The 17261-nt window shown below is 40.1% G+C and overlaps 1 protein-coding gene across 1 annotated transcript; it reads left to right on the forward strand.

The window, feature by feature from the left end:
- Positions 1 to 10022: 10022 nt before the first annotated feature.
- Positions 10023 to 16502, forward strand: gphb5 (glycoprotein hormone subunit beta 5; the record flags this gene model as incomplete). The annotated part of the gene is made up of 3 exons (XM_083998510.1): positions 10023 to 10048; positions 12191 to 12410; positions 16311 to 16502. 3 exons carry the CDS (start codon positions 10023 to 10025, stop codon positions 16500 to 16502), a joined length of 438 nt encoding a protein of 145 aa, XP_083854636.1.
- Between the last annotated feature and the right edge of the window lie 759 nt (positions 16503 to 17261).

Consider the following 17261-nt stretch of genomic DNA (forward strand, 5'->3'; position numbering starts at 1 on the left):
TGTTGTTGGACTTGTATCTTTTATTATTTATGCTGTCTGTCTTGTATAGAAACGTGCAATGACAATAAAGCATCAACATCTTTTTTTTAAAGGTGCCATATAATCAATGGACTCAGTATTAACTAGAACATCATCATCAAAACATAATGACAGAAGCCGGCTAGTCTCGATGCATCAGACCTGGAAACACAGTAAAAACCTCCATGAAGCCACGGCTCCTCCCATGATGCAATTCAGCCTCCACAGTTAAAGGGATAGTTCAACATTTTGGCAAATTGGCCCATTGCCATAATCCCTACAGTCATAACAGTAGGTTCATTACCTTTAATTGTAAAAATAAAAATAAATAAACCTTTAGTTGTTTTAGAGGGAAATACATGCAAAACCGCTGATGCGCGTTGCCTTCAGGGACAGTTTTTCATCAAGCAGTCTCTGCATTTCCCTCTACAACAACTCTGTCTGGTAACGTTGTGTTATTATCTCATAGCGTGGTGAATGTGCAGGTCACAACTTGTCCACCAGAGCGTTGTGGAGTTGTTGGATTGTGTATTTGATTAGTTTGATGAGGGAAACCAAGAAATCCCATGAGCCTCCGTAGTGTAGCTCTGAGCAGCTCACGGCTCTGCTCCGACGTTCTAAAAATAGCTTGCACCGACAATTAAAGGTAACGAACCTACTGCTATGACTATAGGGATTATGGCAATGGGCCAATTTGCCAAAATGTTGAACTATCCCTTTAATACATGCAGAGTCTAAAGACTGGAGTTCAGAGCTGTCAATGCACTGAAATACTCAGACGTATATACTGTGTGTGTGTGTGTGTGTGTGTGTGTGGAGGGGGAGGCTGAACCACCATAGCACGGCATTTAAGTTATCCCAAGGCTTCATGTCAGCTGCAGGGGGGAGGGGGGAGGGAGGAGAGGAGAGAGGAGGAGGGGGTAACATGCAGATCCAAGAGAGAGAAAGAGAGAGATGTAAATAAAAACACAAAAAAAGAAAATTAATCCAAGAGCCCAGCGGAGAGGAAACGGACCGCCGCGGGGATCGAACCCGTGTATCAGTTACAGGAAGAGCAGCGCAGCTTTTATCACCTGGTATCTGTCACTGTCTGTTCTGTAGTAAAACACAAACTACAGGTGGTTGTTAACGTGTCCAGTAGGACGACACAGATCAGCCACATCTGGAAACAAACAGGCAGCTGGCTGCATGTGGATCACACATCTGTAATGGATGTGATGTGATGGGATGTGAGGTCGTGCTTGGATACTTATTGCTGTCATTATTATTACTGTATAAACATGTAGGGGAAAGAGGAGGAGGGAGAGGCAGAGGAGGAGTAAATGAGGAAGACAAGTGATGCAGAAACAGCAGAACTAAGAGGAGGAAGAGAGACGGAGAGAGAGAGAGCAGGAAATAAAAAGAGAGAGAGACAATGAAGGAAAAGCAAAGAGAGAATGAGAGAGAGAGAGAGAGAGAGAGAGAGAGAGGAGGGAAAGAGCCAAAGTCACAAGTCTCTCCGGTCAGCTCTAATTGTGGCTACAAGGCAAAGGCCAGAGAAACATGTTACACAGACAGACAGCGCTGTGGAAAAAGGACAGGAGGGGGAGGTCTGTCTATCTATCTATCTATCTATCTATCTATCTATCTATCTATCTATCTATCTATCTATCTATCTATCTATCTATCTGTCTATCTATCTATCTATCTATCTATCTATCTATCTATCTATCTATCTATTATAAATTCATAGACCTGCACTTGAGCCAAGACTGAATTATGGAGCGACAGGTGATTCAAAGAGCAGAGGACGAGCACCGGTCCAAAACAAAACAGAAACAACAACATGAAGCAGCTCTGTATTACTACCTGTTGTTGTTACATTATGTCAAAATGTCATAAGAAAAAAGTGTGATGAAGATAATGTATTCTGTGGGTAACGGGGCTAGATAAGCTTTTGTTTCTCCCGCTTTCCCTTTCGGCCGTGTGTATTGTATTAGTATTTGAACTAAGATGATGTGTGATGATGATTGATCTAACTGACATGCCCGAAATAAACAAATAAATAAATAAAATAAAATAAATAAGACAAGATAATCACAGTACTGAAGCAGAGCTGTCCAGATGCTGTTGTGACGGTGCCACTTCTTTCTTCAGGCCCCCACATAATATCATAATAACCATAATTATCATAAGAATCATAATATTAAAAGATGTTTTCACGTTCCTTTAAATCGCTCGCGGATGACTGATCCTGATCAGAGAGAAACTGATGGATCAAATGTATTTAGGTGGAACTGAGAAAAGGATTGACACTTTGATGAACTCAGTACGTTTATACAGAGAACAGATGAAGAGTGAGGATGTCAGACTGAAGACTCAAAGTCCTGATGGTTGTAAAACAATCACCACGTCCCCGGCAGCTTCAACAACAACAACTCTCTTCTGATGCTTCCTCCTCTTCCTCCTCCTCATCATGTCACATACACTAACACCTAAGAAACCAGACGAGGAGGAGATGACATCACTGTGTTCATACGACAGGAAACAACACAACAACCGCCTCTGACTTTTAATAGGATTAATAAAAACAGAGCCACTTCCTACAAAATAAAAGCTCTGACTAGGGATGTCACAATTAATCGTGGTATTTTATAACGCCACAATTAATTAAATACCGCCACTTTCCAATATGTCTGAACCATGTCGGCAGATGTGCGCCAAAGTAACTGGTCCATTTACCTAATGTAACATTGAACTGGTAGGAATTTAAATGCTAGAGTGTCATTTGTAATTTAAAAAAAAAAGATTAAAATTAACTTAAACATTTGGTATCAATGACAATTAATGACTTTAATATTTCAAACCCTTCCCCTGGGGGATTAATATTATAATATTAGTCATATTTTAATAGATATTTAAAATATTTTGTGTGAACAAATAGTAATGTATATTTTAACTATAGCCTATTTGATTTTACACATTAATAGTGTTGTGAAGTTAATTCATGCATAATAATCGTGACAATAATCGTACCAAGAAAATCTATAATCGTGACATCCCTACAGTAGCTCTGGCAGTTTGTTTTCGTTTTCAGACTCTTTGTTACTTCACGGGTTTTATCCTAAATGGTCGGGAATCGAACCTGCGAACCTGCAACCCGCTGCTCTCCTGACCTCTATGCAGCCACTGATCATGCCGCCGGTGTCAGAGGTCAGAGGTCACACTGACTCCTCTACATGCCGCTGCACCGACGTCTGACCCAGTTAGTTCACTTAGCAGAACAATTTTCACTCTCTCCACTCCCTGTTCTGTTGGACGGTCTCTGATGTGTCAGGAAACACGGCGGCTTCACAGCTCACAGATGATTTAATAAACTCTCAGGTCCACACACAAGTCTGGATTAGTCTGGATTATTTGAAGACACATGAAGAGACAATGTCCACTGTTCTGACACTGATCAATCAGAGACAGGTAAAAGTTATTCCCATCAGGAATAAACATAAAAGTCCAGTTTCCCTTCTCAACAAACTGACCTGAGATCATTTACAGCGAAATTCAACAAGTTTTAGCTTTTAAACTAGATTAAATCCTGGTTTAAATTGAAATTTAAAAGTGAGGTTAACAGCAGACTCTATAACATCCAGACAGCAGCAGATTAATTATATCTAATGACACATTTATTTATTTAAATTCACATTTATCCATGTTTATTAAAATATGTGTTTAAATAAACTTGGCTTTACAAATCTGAACTGGTGCAACAGATATGAAACCTGTTTTAACTTAGTTTTAAACCTAGTTTAACTAAACTCTGTTCAGAGCTAATCTCAGATTAATTTAATCCATCTATAAACCTTCACTAAAACAATGTACAGTATGAACGACGTGGACTTTCTCCAACACGAGGCAGAACTGATCCAAGATGGAGGAGCCACAAAGTCGACTAAGAAAAGAAAATGTACAGATTTACAAGTGGAGGCGGCTGCAGCATCAGTATCATCATTCAGTATTAATAGGAGCTACGTTAAAGGCAGGATGATCTTTACCTCAGCTGCAGCTACGGTAATGATACAGTAGTAGTGGACCTGCTGCAGTCAGGACGGCAGGAAAAGAATTTGTTCCAACAGATTATTAGTCTGAAATCACTTGGTCTGAACAAATAAAACCTGCAAAACTAAAACGTGATGTAAAACAAATCAAACGCACCTGAAGCTTTGTGTAAAAGAAGTCTTCTGATCAATAAACTGCTGAGGAACCATCACACAACCTGAATACAATAGTTTCCTTTCAGTGACTAAACCAAGAATATAAAAGAAAAGAAAACAACAAAGTGTCCTGTCCTCAAAAAAAGACAATTAGTCTCTATTTCCACTTTTCATTTGTTCCCTGCAACACATCCATCATAAAGTCAGTGATTGTGTGTTAAATGGATAATAAAGTAATACAATAGTGTCTCCAGCTCTATAGAAAGTCATTACAAATCAATTATAACACAGAAAACAAAAATTTTCCATATGATGAGACATAAATTATAACCGCAAGCACTTAATCAGTCCACACCAAAACATCAAATCAATAATCAGCATAATTAGGCTTAAAACAAAAAATCATCTCTCATGAGAGCAACAAGTTGTGTATTTGATTTTCAACACATTACAGCTCGGTGTGTTTTACTATCAAGTGCTACAAAGTGCAGCAGCTCCCTTTCACTGCAGGAATGTCAGATTGTGTCGCTGTTATGAAGCTGTCAGGTCCCAGAAATAGCAGCAGGGGACACGTGTGTGCGTGTGTGCGTGTGTGTGTGTGCATGTGTGTGTGTGCGTGCATGTGTGTGTAGCTGCTCTCAAACCCATGACGAGTCCTTGACGGAGACCAGAGGACTTTTTAATAACTCAGATCAGAAGCTGCAAGTTGAGGAAACTAAAAGTCGCCAAACGCCACAGATGATGATGATGAATACATAAATAAACCCAGCAGCAGCAGCAGCAGCAGGGGTCAGTGAAGGCAACACCTGAAGTTTTAGTGAATAAAGTTGCGTTTAGGTACTTACATGCAGTTTATGGAGCGCGTTGCGTTATTTCCTCTGTGTGTAAGTGTGTGTGATGCTGTTCAGGTCCAGGCAGCGCTGGTCTGTGGTCTGTGGTGGTGGTGGTTCAGGTCTGGAGGAGAAGAAGTGGTCTCGGTCTGAGGAGGTTTCTGGTGGAGGAGGTGAAACCTGAAGCTCAGTCTGACAGATCTGTCCAGAGTCCGCGCCGCAGAGCCGCTGCAGGACGAGCCGGAGTCGGACTGTCACCGGAGAAGCCCGAGCCATGCCGAGGGGGGGCCGAGCCAAAAAAAAAAAAAAAAATACACTGAGATGCTAAATATAGAAACCAGGACATAAAACACACACACACACACACACACACACACACTGGAGTCTGTCACCTGAGTTAAAGTAATTTCACTCATTCATTCATTAACACTGAGAATCAGTTAAGTTGAGTTAATGTAGGTTAATGAGCTCTAATCACTAAATATATAATAGTTTTTAAAGACAAATAGGCTATATAATATCTGTTCATAAAACTGTTGTCCCGCGCGAGCAGCTGTGATGTCAGGTGATCGACGTCATGTGACACCCCAAAGGTCCAATCAGAGACCAGGGTGTGGCCGCTAGAGACCACAGGTGTAGAGGAAAGTGCAGAGCTATTTATATAATTTTCTACTTACATTAGATATGTATGGATCTATTTTTTTTAAAAAAGGATCACTTACAGTAATAATACCGGTAGTTAATAGTGGTTTACATCAATCGTTACCTAGGAGATAGCTGCCAAAACTCGCGAGAGTGTGTAGTTGAGACAGAGGTAGGTCTTCTTGGACAAATGTCGTTTTCTCCTGATTTTTCCGTCTGAAAGTTTCCATTTTCAAATGTCGAAATGTTCAGAAAATATGTGTCTTGAGAAAAATAACTCCCAACATTTTCTTTCGTGACTATGAGGGCGAGAGAATCGACCAACGTCTCTGGTTCACCTCGAAAACCACGTGATAGGAAACATGGCGTCTTGTAAACTTGCAGTGGTTTTCAAAGTGGAGGGAAGATAAGAAGAAAAAAATTGCCATCCTCATCTTTGTGATTGCCTGCCAGTCAAAACATCGATCCTACGGTGAATAGAGCGGGCCGCCAATCAAAATCAAAAGAAGAAGACGCGGTTTGCGCCTGTTACCCATAGATACCAAGCTGCTCTGCTCCTCAAGCTAGCCCGTAGCTAGCCTGTAGCTAGCTAGCGCGAAATGGACAGAACTCTCTCAGTGGAAACTTTCTTAGCTCATCCTGGGTCTAGCTGATCCAACAAACACTAACTAATTTGTTAAAATGATCGAAAAAAACAAGCAACAGAGGTTTTCACCGTGTGATCGATACAAAGCTCCAGTCGTTCTCTGCTCTGAGCTTGACCGTGTTGTGCTGTGAAACTACGGCCTGAGAAGTTGGACTCTGATCCGCCATCTTGGAAAGTCCAGCAACGTTATTGGTGAGTGACAGCATCCAACCATCATCATGCTGCTTTTGTGGTGCTGGTCTGTGCATTTACTGTGTTTATTTAAACGAAACAATATGTTCTTATTGATTTAAAACAGTAGGGATTTGACATAATTTATGTGTGATTTCCAATTTAATTTATCATCAAATTGGAAATCACACATAAATTATGTCAAATCCAAAATGTCCAAATCTATTGCAATTCTTTATAAAGCCCAAGCTTTCCTCTCTCAACAATCACTAGTCACATTATATTATTCATTAATTGCCCCTTATATGACATATTGCATTGAGGTCTGGGGAAACACATACAGAACAAATACAAATTCTGTTTTTTTGTGTTGCATGTAGGCCTATTTTTTACAGTAGGCCTACATGCAGAAAGAAAACCCCACAAAGGTCAAAGTTCACACAGGGCTGGTTCAGCTGTTGATGAAGCTGCTAGAGAGAATATCTGAAAATATTAATATGATCTGACTCAGACCCTCAGAGAATAACAACCAATAAGCTCAAAAAGACAAAGATGAAGGAAACAAAACTGACTTAAAAAATAAATAAAACTAATTTACAAAAATCATTAAAAAATGTTTGTGGATCAGTCAATGTGATCGACAGAAGCAGCTATGAAATGATCACTTTTCAAATCTTGACAGAAATTGCCATCCTCAGACGGTTTCTTTTTTAATTTTCCTTTTCTTTCTATTTGTTTTACATAGTTCTTGACATGAAGAACAAACACAGAGAGGAGCCGTGAAGACAAAACACGTCCAAACTAAAGAAGAAACGGATCAAACTGCAGTTCCAGGTAATAATCATCAATACTGAGAGTGAGCACCAGAGGTCAGCACAACATCACACTCTGAACTGACTGAAGCTGCACATGTCTGCAGACTGAACCCTCAGGACTTCTCACTGTTTTTAATAAAAACATTTTTATAAATGTAGATTATATGAGATCATTAAATGATGAGTCACTTACTGTTTTATCCTTCCAGCAACTTTTCCTTTTACCTTTAGAGAGCAGAGGTCTGGACACAAAGTGGTGAAGAAGCTCTGTCTTGTATTTTCATCCCCATGTTAATTATGTTAATTATTATATAGATTAGAGAGATTTTAGTTCCCAAACAGAAACTTCACATCGTTCTGGAGCACAATCTACATTAAATATTCACTTGAGATTTTTTTTAACCTGATTTAGTCACATTTTGTTTCATTGATGCATTTTTAACTTTGTAACAAGCTCCAGGTAATTTCCCACAGATTTCTTTTATCACTTAGAAAACACAAGACATTGGACTTGGACCTGGTTCCTGGTGGTTTCTTCAGTGTGGCCTCCTCGTCCTCCTCAGCTCGTTCACTGAGGAAGATGGATTTCCTCATGGAAATAAAATCCAACAAAGACAAAAGACAAAAAAGAGTCTTTCATTAACAATTCAACAATGAATTACACAAAAGCCGGATTGTGTAAAATCCAGGCTTATTCCCCTTTGTGCTGGATTAACAATTAACTTCATTGTAATCGCCGCTGTTATCCAATTACATGCGCTCTGTTATTCCACACATGGTTCAATAACAGCCTGAGAGGAGAACCTGTCCCTGACTCATCCTGCTGCTGGAGATTTCCTATAATCTAACTTTAATTGCCTGGTCTCAGTTCTACTTAACTTTACTTTTTTAAAGATTCATTTCCCAGAACTGCAGGAGAGCAGTTCTGCTCCGCTGGCTCCTCCTCCTCCTCCTCCTCCTCCTCCTCCACGCTGCCCGCGGGGCCTCCGACGATGGTAATTTCTTGATGAGGCGCTTACTCACCAAAATCAATCTTTACCTCCCTCCCTCCCTCTCTCCCTCTCTCCCTCTCCTTCCTCACATCTCACCCTCCTCCTGTCATCGTCTCTGATGCATCCTCCTCCTCCAAGATCATCTAGATTAAGATCAACTTTAATGTCCCAAAGTTGTTGTGGCTCTTCACCCATAGCAGCCATTAAAAAGACAACATGTAATCGACATTGTACATTCAAAATATTGTACAGTGACATGATGCAAAAGTCTGTGCCGCTCAAAATGTCTGTTAATGTGAATAGTTCAGCAAGTAGAAGATTAAATGATCTCCAAAAGGCATAAAGTTACAGATGATACAGCATTTTACATTTTCAAACTGACAGAAAATGAAAAGGGCCCCCCCCTTTAGAAACTATCCCAATGTGTGAATAGTAAATCTCTTGTCTGATACCTTGGTCAAAGTTCTCTGAGAGCTCAAGTCTCCTGGGTTTCCCATTCTTTTGCAGGCTGCTGCTTTGTTTCCCTGTTTCATTCTGAAACTGTAGAAAACTAAAATATTACACTGATATTATTGATTTAAATATTGAGTGTTTCTAGCATAAAATGCGATAATTTACTCACCCAATTTCGTTGGAAGGACTAATGACACCAAAGTTATCTGGGTGAGTAAATTATCGCATTTTATGCTAGAAATAAGGTCCAGATTGTAAACGGAAATTCACCTTTAACTTTATGTCTTTTGGAGATTAACAGACATTTTTGACCAGGGGTGCCCAAATTTTTGCATCATGACACAAATAAGTATAATCAGTCCTCAATGCAGACAGATTGCGCAGTAATGCATGACTAGTCCCTAATCCTAGTTTAATGGCCACTGTTCTGGAGCCTAATAGGTTAACCTGTTCACAGAGAGGAACTCTGAGCCTCTTTTTGATTTATTCTTGGTTTAAAACAGGTGATGTGTTGTTACTAATCTTATTGGTCTGTTCAGAGATAGTCTGCAGCAGGGCTGTGTGATTTGTTTTTAGCACTTATTGCTATTTTATCATTTGCATCAGTTTATTTCTGTCCTGCACCAACAGGTTCCCAAACTCTGACAGCTCAACACCTCCTCTTCTGTCTTCCTGACATCCAAAATAAGATGACTCTTTCCACAGCTCTCCAGCCTGCATCCACTTCATCCAGCTGTTTAAGATCCTGATCCCTCATCTCTTTGTGTGTGAGGAAATCCTATATGGAAATGTCACTGCTCACAAAAAAAAAACAGACATAATGAGCTTGGTGATTGCAGCAGGCGGCGGCGTGTGAGGACAGGAGCTGATTGAGCTCGGATGAGTGACAGCAGACACAGGGAGACTCTGTGTTTGACCACGTTGTTCCCCTTCTCTTTCCGTGTGGATGAGTGTGAACAAAAGGCCGGAGTCTTTCCCCTAATCAAGCTAATGGAGTGGGAACAAGCCTGTAGCTGAGACGACAGGTAGAAGGCGCCTCCAGGGGGGCAGGAGGGGGAGGGGCGGGGGTATTTAACAGAGAGAGGCCGAGGTGAGGACCGGTGTGATAAAAAGCCCCGGCTTGTTCTGTCGGCTCCATTAGCAGCTGGTTCAGCAAAGTGACGAGGTGTGTGTGTGTGTGTGTGTGTGGTTCATGCAGACGGAGGAGAGAGAAACTTCACTGAGTCTCTGAGTCTCACACGTTTGATCCAAGAGTCACAGCTGAGACGATGCTGCAGAGGAAGACGTCGCCATGGTGAGTCAGACTGCTTCAATGAGTCCTTATGTAAAAAAAAGTGTGACGATCTCTACAGTGCCAGGTTGTGTACCTTTTTTTGATGATCTGAGAAAAGGAAAAAAGCTCACGCACATCCAAAATGTAGCGTCAAAAAGCAGGGAACTCTGTCTACACTGTATTCTCCTAAAATGTTCAATAACTTATTAGTTGTGCTTGAAAGTTGATATATCTGGGCAGAATTTGTGAAATACTGGCTACATTTCAGAAAATATAATTGCAACAAAACTTTTTTTATTCAGAGTTAGTGGCTGGGCAGGCGAAGCCATTTATTATCACACAACTGTGTTTGATCTTTTTGAATCCTAATTAAAAATGCAAACACCAAAATGGCCCTGATCAAAAGTTTACCAACCCTCAAAGTTTTACCCTGATAACATACACACAGATTGACACAGAGGTTTAAATAGCTACTCAGGGAAACTGTCCACGCCTGGAACTTGATTGCTTGTAATTAGTGTCTGTGTATAAAAAGTCAATGAGATTCTGGGCTCTTGACAAACGACTGCACATTTCATCCATTGCTGCACTGACTTTGCTGGATTCTGGGCTGTGGGGGAAGCAAACGAACTGTCAAAAGTCCTGAGGGAGAAGGTTATTGAACTTTATAAAACAGAAAAAGGAGATAAAAAGATATTCAAAGACTTGAGAAAGCCAGTCAGCAGAGTTCAAGCTCTCATAAAAGTGAAAATTGAGGGGTTCTGTTGATACCAAGCCACGGTCAGACTCTGATTAATTTAAAAAAAAAAAAAATTTTTAATGATTGTGTTATTTCTGGATGTCTTAAAAGTTTAATTTGAATCCCATTAAAAATAAGAATAATCTGTTTTGCCCTATCACTCATGTTTTAAACTTTTGAGCACCGTATGATAAAAGGACAAGGACAACGTTTTGAGTGTTTAGCTCTTCATCAGGTCAGTCAGTTGGAGCAGTTGCTTTCAGGTGTTCTTCATATGGTTTTCCAAGATCCACACATGGATGTGGATAAGACAGAACACAAGTCATAAAGAATCCATAGTAAAACAATACAAAGTCTATAAATATTCATTGGCATTGCAAGTATTAGAATGGACACAGGACCAGGACGTCATATTTGATGAGAGTAAGGTATGGAAAAAATATACAAAGAAAAATATATATAAGACGGCTAAAATAACTCGTTTTATCAAAAATACACTTTTTCTCTGTTTCCAAAGGAAAATAAATATATAAGAGGTTCCAAAAAAGTTTTTAAACAAAATATACATTGAAGCATTAATTCTACAGATGATTAATGAATTCATGATGATATCACAACCCAAATTAATCCAAGAAAAATATACAATGGAGTCTGACGTGATGTGAGTAAAAATGACAAAAAATTAAAAACGCTGCTGCCTTCAAGGTCAGAGTGAACCGAGCAGCTTCAGGTCGACTCAAAGTTTCTCTCACACTTTACGTTTTTATTCTAGAGTCAGAGTGAAACAGTCACTGTGATGATGAGCACTGATGGGAATTAATTAAACCTTATGGGCTTCATTTCTTTTGCAAATAAATTCTGTTATTACCAGATTTCATCTATTATAAATGTAATTGATTTGGTTTTAAATACATAATGTGAGGAGATAAGAGCTGCATTAAAATAGTTTATCTTTCTTTAAGTTGATAACTGGCTTCATCTCTTCACTGAGCTGGACTCAGACCAGTTTCTGGTACTGAGGCGTTGGCAGAACCATTATGAAGTGTTGCTGCTGCTGCTGGAGTCAGGACATGAGACTGGTTTTATTTAGTTTATAAGTTTACTTTATTGTCACATAATTACAAGTAATTACAGTACAATTCTTATGTACCTTTGGTCATTTATTTGCATAACATAAATAGAGATAAAAGAAAAATTAAATTAGAAAAAGGAGAAGGATATTTAAAACGGGGTCAGTCTGGATTTAAAGACAGAGAACAGATCCAGATGAGGTCCAGTTGGAGTCAGAACCAGCTCTGGGTCAAAAAGATGTAAATTTAACATGAGAATGTGTTAGTATATTATTAATGTAGTTCACTTTCTTCTACTTTAGTGTCCTTGAGTGATTTAAATATCTTCTGTACCTGCCTCCTCTCCTCTCTCAGGAGGAGTCCTGGTCCTGGTCCTGGTCCTGGTCTGGGTCTGTGCTGGTTCCTCCTCTGCCTCTCCCTCCGGCCGGACTCGCTCCACCAGGCGTCGGCCGTCAACCTGCGGCGCTTCACCGGCTGCGCCGTGCGGGAGTTCACCTTCCTGGCCAAGAAGCCGGGCTGCGGGGGGCTGCACATCACCACCGACGCCTGCTGGGGGCGCTGCGAGACCTGGGAGGTGAGAGACCCGTAGACTACTGTAGACTACTGTACACACGGAGAGGAGAGGAGAGGAGAGGAGATGGGATTATAGAGAGCAGAGCTGACAACTTTACACAGAAGAGTATTAGCCTGCTGTTTGAGAAGAGGAGGAGGAGGAGGAGGAAGGATGGACTGATTGATTGATTAGATAGATGAGTTTATTTGTCCTTTCCAAGGAAAATTGTTTTCACCATTTCGTACAGAGCGGCCTCGAGAAGTGCAACTTACATACATTAACATACATTCCCACATTTCATACACCTCAATTACATAGAGACATAAGACATAAGACCCCGCGCCCCACAGTTTTTCATTCTCTTATTTAGTTCAGCTATGGCAGATGGGATGAAGCTTTTGTTGAATTTTATTTTATTTTATTGCAGGGTTTCTATGCAAGTATGGAAAGTATGGAATTTGATTTTATACATTTCCAGGTCTGGAAAAGTATGGAAAATGGAAACTATTGTATGGAAATATATTTATTTTATTTATCTTATCTTGGTTTGGTCTTATCTGAAGTTATTTGGGTTAACTATTTTGTATGTGCTATTGTACTTAGCTACAATCTCCTGGAAATTATTTGGTTGCATAATGGCATACACATTCAGAATAATGAAAACAAATGATTAATTTAATGCTTTTTTAATATTATGCACATCTATTTACTTAAATATCACTAATTATTTGAACTTTTTTACCAAGAAGTCTGGAAATTAGGGTCTGGAAAAAGTATGGAATTTGGAAATTTCAAATGTGTAGGAACCCTGTGATTGATTGATTGATTGATTGATTGATTGATTGATTGATTGATTGATCGATTTGGACTCTGGACCTTATTTCTAGCATAAAATACGATCCCAGATAACTTTGGTGTCATTACAAGGCGTTCTGAAGAAATTAGCTCCAGCCGAGAGCCGCGTATATCCATATAATGTGAGAACACAGAGCAGCGCAATGCAGCCTCTAAATAACACATTATCTGCAGAGAAACTCGTTCATTTCACCAATATTTAGTTATGATATGCTAGTGCTATTCCCCTCTAAAAGGAAATAAGGTCCAGATTGTAAAAAACGGTAATTATCCTTTAATCGTAAAGATTCCTAAATACCTTCACTTCCCAAAAAAGATTACAGTATGTAGTAACCGTATCGGCAGATGTGCGCAAAAATAAAGGTAAACGCACAGATAACTGGTCCATTTATTTAACATAACATTGAATTGGTAGGAATTTAAATGTTTGCGTGTCAAACAAAAACAAAATAAAACAAAAAACGATTTAAAATAAAAGGTAAGCATTTGGTATGACCTGAATATTTCACACGCTTCCCCTGGGGGGTTAATAATTGGTCATATATTATTAGATACTTGAAGTATTTTGTGTAAACAATGAGTAATGTAATTATATTTTGGCTATATTTTATTTTACACATTCATAGTGTTGTGAAATTTATTAATGCATAATAATTGTGATAATTGTAACACCGTGACACAGGAAACAGGAGGACAAAGATAGAGAGACGTCCAAAAACACACAACAAAAGAAAGAAAGAAACCTGTGTTTGTGTTGCAGCTGCAGTAACGAGAGTCTGAACCCAGAGAGTGAAGAAGTGACGGCAGCGAATTCCCCCTCAATAACAACGAGACACAAGTGTATTTCATACGTGGCCTGATTCAGATTATTGCTGTGAAATCTCAGGTTTCATCTGCTGCTGCTGACAGGAAGCATTAGGAAGCTCATGATTCTCCGGCCTTAGCATTATTATCAGTGTTGGTGTTATTATTATAGCAGCAGCAGCAGCAGTGAGGCAGTGAGGCCTCAGCTTTGTTCTGTGACTCTACCCCACAGGGAGGTCAGGACGCCGTCCCTGTCTGGCCTTCAGGGAGCGGTTAGAGGGGTCAGAGGTCAAATCTGTGAACTGTAGGTGACGGGACGGTCTCTAATTACAACAACCACAACCACAGCGCTGCAGGATTTAAAAAAAGAAAGCACTTTTAATTACAGCAACAGCAGAATAAGATGAGACGCCGACACCACGAGCAATTAATAGAAGTTTGAAAACGTGTCACAAATCTCCAGTCAAACGTAGGTGCACTGAAAAACAGAGCAAATAATAATAATAAGACTTAATTAGATGTTTGTTCACGTCAGGAAACTGGTTTGTTTATATTTTGCACATACGGTTGGAGGTGCTGCAACAATAAAAGCCATTAGAAGTGGAGGAAACAATAAGATGAGAAAAACTATTTTGTAAGCTTTTTTTTGTTCTGCAAATGTTTCATGAGGCTGGAAATGAAGCAAATGGAGGTGTTGCATTAAACATGCACCAACATGTTTAATGCAACACCTTCATTTGCTTCTCTGCACAAGGTTGGTTCTGTAGTGGAAACATATGAGAGTGATATCACTGCTCTTATGTAACGCTCTAAAACTAAGTATGGATGTGTTAAGTGAACAGCCGAGGCCAGAAGTTTTAATGACACAGATATTAAAGGTAGAGGAGGAGCAACTTTTACTGAATCGCTCGAAAACTCACGTGTGGATCAGACAATCCTGTAGAAACTCCCTCCAATCATTTTGAACGCCACAGACAGAGTCATTGGATCGTGATGTGTCTCTGTACTCATAGTCTTCAACGATTTACGATACGGAGAAAGACGACCTCCAGAGTCAGAGCTTTATGTTGCTTTGCTAAATTGAACGAGACAGTTGCTGCAACATTGTGGCAGGAAAGACACAAGCTTTGTGCGTTCCTGCGCTCTGGAGGCGTGGCTTCAGAGAGAAGAGCTGAAGGAAGGGTCAGCATGGACTTTTGAATGTGTATTTTCAAAATACACAAAGTCTGCTGCCTCTGTTTTTATGATGGCAGTTTGCATATACCTCTTTGCCATGAAGATGAACTCTTCATGAGTTTCAGCTGTTGAGAAGAAGAAAAGGAAGGCTTCAGGGTGCCCAAGAAAGTCCAGCAAGCTTCAGGAGGACCGTGTCCTGCAGTAGATCCAGCTGCAGGATCGAGGCTCCACCAGTGCAGAGGTTGAAGCTCAGGAACAGCAGCAGCAGGCAGGTGTGAGAACATCTGGAGGATGTGCAGAAGTTAAATCAGAACAACTCTGGAATGAGAAGAAATCATTTATTGAGCGTAAGCATAGCAAGCTGAAGCACAGCATGGGTAGCATATTCTTGAGCATGGCTGCAGCAGCTTTGGCGTCAGGCTCTGTCTCATGTTCGTTCCCTGAATGATCTGCTTTGCCCGACATTAGAGCGGACCCCCCTCAGGGAATCAAGAGACAGAGCCCACAGGTGGATGCTGGGGAGGAGGTGGGTTTGCAAAACCTCATGGGCAGCAGCAGAGTAGTAGCAGCAGCAGCAGCAGCAGTAGCATAGCCAGGGATGAGCAGGTAAGCTGGGGGATTTAAATAGCCCGCCCTACTTGGACGAGGAGAGCATGTGACTGATCAGCTGGTCAGGATGGACGTGGCTTGAGTTGTCTACCTGAACTAGCTTCACAGGCTTCGCATCATAAGAGGCAGCAAAGAAGAAGAAGACACCTAAACAATCAGGTGTAGACGGTCCTTCTGCAAAAGGTACAGGGACAAGACTGCTGAGGACGGGGTTCAAGTCCTTTTCTCTGATCGATCCCCCTCTTTACCAAAATAATCGCAACTAATCAAGACAAGGTAGAAAAGCAGAACAAAAAATGGGAAAATTTAAGTTTCAGTGAATTTAATTTTTGTATGTTTACATCCTTTTTGTTTTATTTTGTCCTGTTTTGTTTGTTTGTTTTTTTACATTGTATGTTTCTAAATGTGTATGTCATTGCCTGTTTCCATTTTTAAAAAAAACATAGTAACATATAACATCTGTGTGTGTGTTTGCAGAGGCCGGTCCTGGACCCCCCCTACATCGAGTCCCACCAGCAGGTCTGCACCTACAATGAAACGCGCCTGGTCACCGTCAAACTGCCCAACTGCCAGGCCAACGTGGACCCCACCTACACCTACCCTGTGGCCCTGAGGTGTGACTGTGGCGTGTGTTTAACCAGCACCACCGAATGCATCACCTCCGTCTGACACACACACACATCATCACATCACTCACTCTGTCTGTTTTTACCATATTTATATCCGAGCAGCCAATCACAGAGCAGGTTTTAAGTTTTTGTTTCTTGTTTCTTTTCTCACACGAGCCAATCACTTTCTTTGATCTAATATAAAATCACTTACTGTATGTGTAACTCCTGTAATTGACATAATTAATGATTTTATTGTATTTATGGACAGTTATTGATACACACTCATTGTAATCAGCCTTCACTTTTAATATTTAATTAAAAATCTATAATAAAAGTATTGAACTTTAATGCTTAATTGTGTTTTTTCATCATTTTCCTTTAAATTTTGGATTCGATTCAAGTTTTTATCTATTTGTTTAACTTGTTTGAACATTTAAGGACGTAAAAAGAAGTAAACTTAAGTGAAAAGCGTCTGTAAATGTAAATGTTGTGTCAGACAGACGTGTCTCTCCAACCATCCATCTAAACAACAACCTGACTGTGACACTTGAGTTAATTAGTGAGAAGATAATTATCCTTCTTTATTGATCTAGAGGCTAAATGTGCACTCAGGTGATGAGGTCACACGACGTCCGACCGACACTGAGCGACAGGAAGTGAAACACAAAATGACCTGAGGAACAGAAAATCACTGGCTCACATTGATTCTGTCTTTTGTTTTTAGCTCAAACTCACAAACTGTAGAAGTAAAAATGTGGAGACGCATATATATAGCTAGGCTAACAGCATTAACAGCTGTTTGGAAGAACCAAACTTC

Source organism: Trachurus trachurus (genome assembly GCF_905171665.1).
Source record: "Trachurus trachurus genome assembly, chromosome: 22".
Lineage (NCBI taxonomy): Eukaryota > Metazoa > Chordata > Actinopteri > Carangiformes > Carangidae > Trachurus > Trachurus trachurus.